This window comes from Eleutherodactylus coqui, chromosome 6, assembly GCF_035609145.1.
Source record: "Eleutherodactylus coqui strain aEleCoq1 chromosome 6, aEleCoq1.hap1, whole genome shotgun sequence".
Classification (NCBI taxonomy): Eukaryota; Metazoa; Chordata; class Amphibia; order Anura; family Eleutherodactylidae; genus Eleutherodactylus; species Eleutherodactylus coqui.
Window position 1 is genome coordinate 132,972,889 of NC_089842.1, and position 10,799 is coordinate 132,983,687.

General features: G+C 45.2%; 1 protein-coding gene across 2 annotated transcripts; it reads left to right on the forward strand.

Moving 5' to 3' along the window:
* The first annotated feature begins 21 nt into the window (after nt 1-21).
* On the forward strand, nt 22-8,664 carry FAM161B (FAM161 centrosomal protein B). 2 transcript variants are annotated; one of them, XM_066607694.1, is made up of 9 exons: nt 22-170; nt 2,277-2,454; nt 3,910-4,349; nt 4,461-4,810; nt 5,881-5,996; nt 6,793-6,960; nt 7,461-7,560; nt 7,634-7,788; nt 8,562-8,664. In XM_066607694.1, the coding sequence occupies exons 1-8, from the start codon at nt 152-154 to the stop codon at nt 7,781-7,783; spliced, it is 1,521 nt and encodes a 506-aa protein (XP_066463791.1). In that variant the 5' UTR covers nt 22-151; the 3' UTR covers nt 7,784-7,788; nt 8,562-8,664. The 2 variants fall into 2 exon arrangements, with proteins under 2 accessions (XP_066463791.1, XP_066463792.1); XM_066607695.1 differs by having other exon boundaries at nt 4,461-4,795.
* Nucleotides 8,665-10,799: the final 2,135 nt, after the last annotated feature.

The following is a 10,799-nucleotide window of genomic DNA, read 5'->3' on the forward strand; positions in this document are numbered from 1 at the left end:
CGGCAGACAAGGGGAGGGGCATAACGTTTGACGTCCGCTGTACATGGCGTCCAGTCTGTATTTGGAAGTGGATCCTTAGTTTCCATAGTGATGAGTATCCAATCAGGGGTCCAGGAAGCGCGGGAGGGCGTGGCATCCAGCTCCGCTTTAGATGCAGAATCGAGGAACAGGTGAGTATTAGGGGCCACAGCTGGGAAGAAGGGGCGTACCAAGCAGGGCTCCATGCCGGACCTCCACATAGTAGTTCACCAGACAGCAGCATTCAGTACGGGAGTGCAGAGAGAGCAGTTACTGCCTTACGGTCTAGGGGGCGCTCTGCTCGCAGCTTCAGTGGGCACCTGCTGCCTCTACTACAATGCTATATGGGACACAGGACCCCTGTTCCTGTAGTTGGTCGGGGGCCCAGCGATCAGCCCCCTGTAGACACCTACCGCAGTGTTTGCCAACTGCAGTCCTCAGGGACCCCCAACAGGTCAGGTTTTCCGGATCCCCTATAGAGAGAACACCTGAGATGCTGACAATCATGACATCACCTTTTGGGGAGCTGTCACAGAACCAGGTGTGAATTGCAGATTCTGCGATCATAGGTTCCGCGGTAATATGCAGTTCAATCAAATACATTCTGTTACACAACTCTGCTCACACTAGCGGGTCGGAATTGTGTAATCCGCTCGTGGAAAATACAGCGCAGCATGTTCTACTTTACAGCGATATCTGTGACCATAGCGGCCATTGTGCTGGATCCATTGTCGTGGATATACCCACAGCCCATACGCAATTATGTTACGTCATCGCTGAGTGCCGGGTCTCAGCAAATACAAACACAAGCTATACTGCTTATAACTGCCTGCGTGCGGACGCGGTCATACACAATACAATTACACACCATACGCAGGGTCATCCGCTGTAGGTCTCCCGCATGCGGAATCCGACCCGCTTGTGTCAGCGCGGACTGATACAGAGGAAATCCTGAAAACATGACCTGTTGGGCTGCATGAAGACTGCAGTTGGGAAACACTGGCCCACCTTGTGGAGAGGCGATCAGTTGGGATTTTAGGTATACCTTTTTAATTTGTAACAAGGTTCACGAGGGCAGCACCCCCTTAAGGGATAGTCATGGGGAGGAAGAGAGTAGCCCGTATTAAAGGGGCATTCCAGCCATACAGCTATTGATAACCGATCCTCAGTATAGGTCTTTAATAGTTAATCACCAGGGACCCAGCACGCGGGATCAATGGGAGCTGAAGCAGCCATTACACTTCCACGCCTGTCCTGGTGTCAGGGTAGACAAAAGTGTAATAGCGGGCTTCAGCTTCCATAGATTTCAATGGGAGTGAAGCCAGCTAATGGCGCTTCCTGTCTGGACCTGTATGACACACACCCAGCCTGCTCAGGTCATCAATAGTTTTTGCCTGCAAACCCCTTAACTATCCTCAGGGGTCTGCTGCTCATGATCCCCACCAATCAGCTGATATCGGGCCAGCTGTCATTGCAACAGAGCTAGAAGCAGATAGCACTGTCCACATTGCAGTGGCCTGGGTTGGTATTGCAGGCACAGCTTGACTGGAATCTAAAGAGACTCTGTCAGCAAGCAGCTGACCCACTGAGTCCAGGGATGTGTCATACTTACCTTCCGCACTGTTACCACTGGAAGCCGCCACTCAGTGCATTGAGCAGCACTGCTAAGTAGTCTACCTGTTATAAAATTAGCACTGACAGCGGTGGAATGACCGGGCAGGTGAGTGTAACACGTACATCCCTGGACACAGCGGGTCACTTACTTTAAGTCCATAAGTTTAGTAGGTGACAGTCTCTGTATGTTAGTCACTGCTCCATTATTATCAGCATGGATTTCGGCGCTGATGAAGGTGCCGTTTTGGCTCCAAAGTACCTAATAAAGCAGTTCAGACGTGTGAGGTCTCCTGTCAGCGTGCCAGTACTCCCCCTCTCCCAGGCTTACCCTTCTACACATGGAGGTCACTGCAGGTCCGCTGAGGGAGGCTGATGCTAATTTTGGCCAGGTGTTTCAGAGTGTTGTACCACGGCACAGCCACAGGAGGCACCATTATTCCTTCTGTACCATTGCTGCTTGTATTGGATCCTTGCCACTCTTCGCCATGGAGTGCTATTTACTCTGCAGATAAGGGTGCTCACCATTGTCATCGTTATGGGGTGATGTGACACATGTAGCTGTCAAACATCTTTCTAATAATGGTCTGGGGTTACCTGTGAAAAATGTCTAATACTGGGTAAAAATAAATGTGTCTTCTCTGCAGGCTCCACCATGGACTGGGGCCAGGAGGCAGATGAGCAGATAGTGGCCAAGGACATGATGGATAAGGAGGTGATGGAAATGCTGCAAGGTCTGAAGATCAGGAACAGTCTGGTCCTGCAGGAGCTGAACTCTCTACATAAGGCCTGGAGAGGGTCGGCTGTGGACAGGAGCCTCCAGCTGTGAGTAACGTACCTGTATGTGTGATATCACTGTTACGGTAGTGAATGGGATGAGTGCACCTGACTGGAAGGTAGAAGCGGAGCACTAAAGCTGGCCATACACGTTAGATAGAAGTAGATTGATGGTTGAACGCAGTCATACATATCTTACCTCATATTGGCTCTCACAGTTGTTCAAACTGGCTACACATGTTCAATGACTGCGGGTGATAAATGATCTTTCTAGGACTGTTCTTTCAAAGAAAGCTCGTTCATAGAGATGAGTGAACCTACTCGGACACGCCCCTTTTTCGCCCGAGCGCCGCGATTTTCGAGTACTTCCGTACTTGAGTGAAAAGATGTGGGGGGTTGCAGCGGGGAGTGGGGGGGGGGGGGGGAGAGGGAGAGAGAGAGAGCTCCCCCCTGTTCCCCGCTGCTACCCCCCGCTCCGCCACGCCTCCCCCGGCACCCCCCGAATCTTTTCACCCGAGTACGGAAGTACTCAAAAATCGCGGTGCTCGATCGAGTAATTACTCAAAACGAATACATTCGCTCATCCCTACTCCTTCATTAAAATGAAAGATCTTTCATCCGACAATTGGACAAAAGTATCAAACGTTGCAGACTTCTTTCCATTCGATGACAGTTAAAATGATTAGAATTCATTATTCTTTATACAATGAGCAATCATTTGTATACCCCGGGCCCAGGAGTCTTAGGTGGCCCATAAGGACTCTTGTCTCGATGTAGGGAGCCCAGTACTATGAATAAAGCATTATAGTTGGGGTCTCTGTTACAGGTTTTGCATTGGGGCCAAGGAGCTTCAAGTTACGCCTCTGGTTGAAATTGTCCATTTTCATCAACTTTAGTGTAGAATCTTGGGCATAACTTGCATATTCCCTTATGAATGGGCCCTTACTGTCAGTTCTAGCCTTGGGGACAGGATCCCCACAATCCAGAAACAAAGTGGCAAGAATGAAGAGTGAGGTGATGCCACACAATAGACTTGGCTATACAAAGTAACAAATATTGAGGAATTACTGGTTGGGATATTAGGAAATCAGTGCCAGGGCAAAAGGGATACAGTGCCCTTTTTAAAGGCAGTATGGACAGGCCCTCAAGGACATACATCCACATGTATACAGGCAGATACACAGTAGCTGTCCCCTCAGGAGTACAACCAACTGATAAGTAGGAGTTGTCCCTATGTTGCTTCAAGATGCCAATCCAGGGTAGATGAACATCAGCTGAACCTGCTGATTTTGGCTGATCTGACCAACTCTTTAGTGTGTATGAAGGTCTCCTGGCGTCAGATGTCAGAGGTTGGAAGCTTTGGCAAGTTGGATTTTCACATGCCTGATCTTTTGTTCTCATGTTGGATACGTTGCTGCAGTTATGTTAGCAGTATATAAGATTATATATTACAATGTTACTCCTACTATGGTAGAACTTTCTGACTTGGATGTCTTCTTAAAGCGCAGTACCAGTTTCCAAACCAAAGGTCAAGGCTTCCCGTCAAGGCCCTGAATTCACTGTTCCCCAACCTTTCCAAATGATGCTCCGCGAAGCAGAGAAAAGGAAGAAGATAAAGGCTCAGGATTGGGCAGATCTACAAAATGAGCAGAGTGCGGATGATGCAGAATGTTTAAAGCAATTCCGTGCCCAGCCGGTGCCTGCCCATGTCTTCTTACCTCTGTACAATGAGATAATGGAGCAAAGCGAAAAGCAAAGAAAAACTCAAATCCAGAAGAGGAGAGAGCATTTACTCTCCATGCAGAAACCATTCCACCTTCTGGTGCAAGCCAGGAAACAACATGCGGGACGACCAGCAAGTGCACCCACAGAGAAAAAGACAAGCAGAAAGACGTGCATCCCTAAATCAGTGCTGGACCCCACAGTCAGTGATGGGTTAAGAGGTGAGTATTTCTAGTTCAGCATGGGCACACTCAGGACCAAGTTTTGGGGCAGCTTTGTTTGGATCAAACCATTCCATGTTAACGTATTACAGTTTCTTCTTTTTTTCGCAGAAGCAGAAATTTTAAGAAAGATCAACAGTCATTTAAGAGCAAAGGATCTGCTGGAGAGCTCCTCGGCGCCTGTCCCACTAAGCCGAGACATCCGGAGCCCACGTTCCAGAACCTCTCTGAAAACCAAACAGCGGCATCTGGGATTCTTACAACAGAGTCTGACGTTCGAGCCCCATATCAACCAGTCTGTCCCGGACTTCCAGGCGCTGTATTACAACTTTCAGAAATGTTCTTTAAAGAAACAGAGAACGCGAGAACCTACAGAGACCAAACCTTTCACTCTGCGGACATCCAGCCTCCGCTGTATGAGACACAGCAAGACAGACAGTGCCCAGGTGAGAGAGCAGCAGGTAGGTCTACAGTGTGACCTCCACTTATATAATGTAGCACAAAGGCTCATCGTGTGGTAGACAGGGTTAATCCTTCTGGAAATACACTTCCTTGATGAGGTTTCACATAAAACAGAGGTGGGTGTGGAGGCCAATACCCAAATAATGTGTCACCTGTGCTGCAAATGCTACTTCTGATGTCCACAGACCTCTTGCTGACTGATTTTGAAGTCCAGTTTTATGTAAATGGTTCCATTACTTAAGGACATAGTTTAGTATAAGAAAGTTTGCCATGTGGTAATTTTTTATGTAAACAGGGAAGATGGAACAATACCTCTGCAGCGCCACCTATTGGATGGCAGCATTCCTGCAAATAAATGTCCGAACCTTTATACAAGTCTTTAGAATAATGACTTGGAATTGAAAACCAAGCCAGAATCCATACACAGATAGCTGTTTCAGGGTGTTTGCCCCTCATCGGTGTGCATAAGCAGTCTGGTTTGGTTAGTGGAAGGCCTATGATGTGAGTCGTGAGGGGTATCATCACTCCTTAAGGAGAGCACCTAGAAGGTGAAGGACCTGTATAAATGATTAGACATTGATTTGCAGGAATGTGGGCATCCAGTAGGTGGTGCTGCAGAGGTATTGTTACTTTATGTAAATAAAAAAGATTGAGCTATACCTCTAAAGCCACCTATTGGATGGCAGCATTTCTGCAAATCAATGTCTGACCTTTAATACAGGTCTTTGAAACAATGGCTTAAAACCAAGCCAGAATCCATACACAGATGCCGTTTGGGGGTATTTGCCCGTCATCAGTGTGCAGTAGGATTTTGGCTTGGCTAGTGAAAGGCCTATGACATGAGTCGAGAGGAGTATCATCACTCCTTAAGGAGAGCACCTAGAAGGTGATGACCTGTATAAAGTGTCGGACATTGATTAGCAGGAATGCTGCCGTCCAATACGTGGCACTGCATATGTATTTTTCCATCTTCCTTATTTGCATATATTACCCAGAGGAGCATGCATGGCCTTATAAGTCTCCTCACTCATCTTTTAGGTGCTCTACTGACTTTTTTTTTTTTAAACAGGAAACTTTGCAGAAGACCCCACCTCGGAAAACCTTGGCTGATCTCTCTAGCTTATCACCTAATACTCTTCCAGTGTATATAACAGATGGCACGAAGAGGAGGGAAGTTGCCATCAGGTAATCATCACAGTCTCATGGGAAACCAAGTTTTATATGCATTTCATCGGTCGTGTAAAATTACTGAAATATTACAGATTATCAGCTCTACAAGCTTTCCCAGTGTTTCCACTTTGGATTACATTCAGGTTGACCATGTATATTCTGCTCTCAGTAGACCTGATGGTACTGATTTACAGAGAAGCCTTATGGCTTTCTGCATATGCTGGCTCATCAGGTCACACATAGTAATGAAAGTACAAAATGTATATTTTGGTTGGCAGTAAGAGAGTCCTATGGAAACTCTCAGATAGATGAAACGAGCGCCACATCCCTTGTATCTGTATATATCTCTGCTACGGCACTTTCTGTAGACTTTCTCCTAGTATAGCATGTAAGCATTGCTGCCGTTGTTTTCTCTCTAAAGTGGTTCTTGCTATAGTATCTGTGGCTTCGTGTGGTGCAGAGTGTTAAGCGCTGTGGAATAAGTTGGCGCTTCCCTGGTTTGCATTCTGAAAGTTGGAAGCCCAGTGCTGTAATCCATGACTTCCTTTGTTAATACAACATTTATACCTTTCGCTCTGTAATTGAATCCATGTATATTGCTGAGAGAAAAGAATGAGGACATAGAGATGTACTGTACATCCTACAGAGGAGCTTCTAGGAACACTGGACCACAATTAGTGCAATGTCCTAGAGATCTACCATCACGTAGTGTGGTGGGAAGACCCCTTTAATATGTAGAGAAGGGAGGCATGAATCACATATTTGGAATCTCTAATCCACATGGGCCACAGGTAAATTCAATTTCTTGCAGATCTTCCCTACGGGACAAAGACAACCATAACTTGGAAAGGGAAAAGTGGTTTAGTGAGCACCACCAGAAATCACTGAAGATGCAGAAATCCCTGTCCACGCGAGCTAAAGCACTAGATCCACACAAGCCTTTAGCAGAATCCAACAAAGAGAAACTAAAGCAGATGCGGTAAGTAATTGTGAAGGTGTGTGCACTCAGAACAAGCAGTGAGATGTGATTGTGAACAACGCGGTGCGGCTGATCATCTGTTATACTATTATGCTGTAGGTACACAACCAAACAGCAGCCTGGCTATGTAGATGGGCAAAGGCTTTCCATTTGCATCAGCAAAACTTGAGAAAGATTCCTAAAGTAGTTAATGTCTGTTCGCAGACCATGCTTTTGTATACCTAGTGTCATCTTGGTTCACATGTAGCACATCCCTCCTTCTCTTCACTTGGTCGAGAGAGCAGGACCCCATGGAGCCCAAGTGTTGGTGCTTTATCTGATGCATTTGTTGCTCTCCTCCAAATCCTCACTCAGTTTCTAGAAAATCCAGTAGGCACATCTTACGATTTGTAGGGACACAAAGATCAGTAAATGGGAATAAAGCCTCTGCCGCCTGAGCACTCTACATAAATATACAGAGAAGTATTCAGCTGCATGATCTCTTGGTTTTTATGATCTAGACAGTCAGATCAGAGAAGGACTCAGGAATACAACGAGGAGCTGGAAGAAATGAAGAGACGTGTTGATATGAGAGCATATCTCTTCGAGCAGGTCACCAAGGTCAGCAGTGCTTCATGATTTCAAAGGATGCTTCTTCTGTCACGGGCCCATGTTATCTTCCTTGTCCTTGCAGGGAAGTGCCATTAGAGACATGCAGCGCACATTTACACAGACTCTACAACAGGCTGGGTTGACTGATGACTATGTGCAGCAGAAAGGAAGAGCAAGTCTGGAGCTGAGTGAATTCGATGGCACCCAACACATCGATGTAGAATCCCAATGAAATAGGTAATGGAAACTGATTTAGAGAGAAACTCATCAATCTGTTTGTTGCAGCATGAGATTATACGTAACTACCAGATATCTTCTAGACCAAGAAATAAGGCCCGGGCTCCAGGCTATAGCTTGCCATGATGAGGATGGTAGAACTCATGAGTATTTTCTTAATCTTTAATAATCAGATTGTGAAATCTTGATCCTACAGGGGCGAGGTTAGTGCTGCCCATTCCCTGGATATCTGTCAAAGATAATATGATGTATAATGTTCCTTGCAAGAAGTTGGGTCCCGTGGCTTTTAATTTGAAGATCTCCATTTCTTTGAGCTCATTTTCACTGGCCTGCTATTGGGTTCTCATGTCTATAGCCAGCAGCTTCAGGGTAGCCATAAACCATAAGAGCAATGGCCAGTGCAGTTCACAGAAAGAATGGGGATATTACTAGGGGGCTCTGACCAATTACCCTAAACCACTGTCTCTTAGCGCCAAAGACTTACCAACCCACCTAAGACAACCTTCTGTAAAGGTAAATAACACTCTAGTGTATTAGGACTTAGCCAAACAGACTAAGCTTGAAGAAGCTCGTGGTCCTTCTCTGTCAATCCTTAGCACCAACCGATCATGTGATTAGTGGTTATAATGCCGTTATTTGGGAAGTCGTCCATAGTGACCCTCTGCTCCACAGTCACTTGTGTATAATGAGGCTTAGAATAGCAACAATTGCAGCTTATAGTGAGTAGCAAGATGGACCGTCATCTCAGACCTTCTTCTTTTTGCTTTCTCTAGGGTTTTCATGTGTAGATCTTAGAGAGAATTGAAGTGATCCCCAGAAGAATTGGTTCAAGTCTTCCTCAATTTCTCCGATCCCAAATAAAGTGCTGTTTGGTCATTTAGCCTTCACCTTTTTACCATATTACTAATTGGCCTTGATAATATTTAGGTTTATGGGTAGAAAAATACCTAATAAAAAGAATGCAGAATGCACCAGCAATGCACAGTGTGACTGAAATGTCACATGTCCTCACTCACAGGTAACATCTGGATGCAGAGTTCTAATGTAAGATTGCAACATGTGTCCGGGGGAAGAGAGCGGCGCTTTACACATTAGATGGGGAAAACACACTTTCGAGTTTCTTCTAATTACTGCTATGGGTATAGACTAATGCATAAAAACATGCAGGTGATCAATGAGTTTGTACTTACCCTGTTTCCCTGAAAAAAAGACAGGGTCATATTAATTTTTGCTCCACAATATTTTACTTTTTTACATGTATAGCTGCCTGCACAATATTAACTTTGACTTTTTTATTAACTAACTAGGGCTTATACTTCAAGCATCCTCAAAAATCCTGAAAAATCATGCTAGGGTTTATTTTCAGGGAAAGTGTACTAAAGCACTAATAAATATAATTGAAGAGCACCAGCCATATTTGAGATTCACTGTCCTATGAACTTACATAACAATGAACAGCATAAAACTGAAAGCTACCCACCGGTATTGGGACAAAATTCTGTCTCGGGACCGATGGTGTATTTTACCTGCAGCTGTTCTACTCTATTGCCCTTCTGAACTGCCTGTTCCAGGTCCTGGTTTTGTCCATCTCAAATGACCACTACCACTTTCTAACTAGCTAATGCACAATGTGCACTGCTGTCTGATTGTTCAAGACTAATCATGTGAGCAGTGCTGGCCAATCACAAAGTATAGTATAGTGCATTGGTAGACTACCACTACGCTGCAGGGGATTAGGTAGTCTGAAGATTGCATCAGCCATCTTCGATGGCAGAGATAATCATCTGCACTGAAAATACCCCTTCCAGTCCTGGAGCAGGCTCTTGTCCTCAAATAGGGTTGCTTTAAAAGTTGCCATTGCTACACATACACAATGAACTATACAAGTAACACAGGATCAAAGGATGAAACACCTGAACAGGAATGTCATTATCCTTAAGCAAAGGGGTCAACCACAAATACTCAATAAGACAAACTCCACATGTCAAGCATAAAGACTAAATAGCCAACCTTGACAGTGAGCTTAGTGGTAAAGGAGTTTTCAGCCATGATACCACTGATGACCTGTTTGCTGGATAGGTCATCAATAGTTGATAGGCTGGAGTCCATCACTTGGGAACATGGCTGCTCAGCTGATCGGGTACCCACTGTCAGTGCTGTAATAGATAGAGGTCGAAGAAGAAACTGCTGCTCCTAATCCTTTATAGTGACCTCAGACTGGGCAGGAGGTTCACCTTCCAACAAGGCAATGACCCTAAGCACACGGCCAAGACAACACAGGTACAGCTCTGTTAATACCCTTGAGAGACCCAGCCAGAGCCCTGACCTGAACCCAAACATCCATCTCAGAAGAAATCTGAAAATGGCTATCCAGATGGCCCTATCCAACCTGGCAGAGCTCGAGAGGATCTGCAGAGACCGACGGCAGAAAATCCCCAACTCCAGGTGAACAAACCTTGTGGCATCGTACCCAAGAAGACTGGAGACTATAGTCACTGCCAAAGGTGCTTTAACTAAAATTTACAAAGCTTTCTAACATTCTGATTTTACTTTGTCACTATGGGGTATTAAGTGTAGAATGATGGGGGAAAACTTGGAATATTTTTTTTCTTTTAACTTGCACAAGGCCAATACAAACCAACAAGTAAAAAGAGGGGAAAGGGTCTAAAGGCTTTCCGAGTGCATTGTAATTGTGGCAAAAAAAAGGAAATCAGGTGAGTGGCAAATACTTTTTCACAGCATTGTATGTAGGACGTTTCTGCTTCACCTTGGGGTGGCGTGTGTATTTAGATTTATACACACACATTATAATTATTCATAAAGGAGCACATTTGGGGATTTAATAAACTACAAAGCGGGTACACAATCTGCGTATCACTGAAAAGAGGAAGGTTCAAAGTTTTCTATGACATACCAGGAAGTTCCATTTACTGCCACGCCATTTCTTGTTGTTTATAAGAAAATGGTGACACTACAGGAGAAATCGTTTTGTGTGCTCGAGTTTGCCAAGT

Coding starts and splice junctions, on each gene's coding strand:
- FAM161B (XM_066607694.1), top strand. Junction 4,811..5,880: donor CCCAGGTGAGAGAGCAGCAG/GTAGGTCTACAG, acceptor TTTTTTAAACAG/GAAACTTTGCAGAAGACCCC. Junction 5,997..6,792: donor AGGAGGGAAGTTGCCATCAG/GTAATCATCACA, acceptor AATTTCTTGCAG/ATCTTCCCTACGGGACAAAG.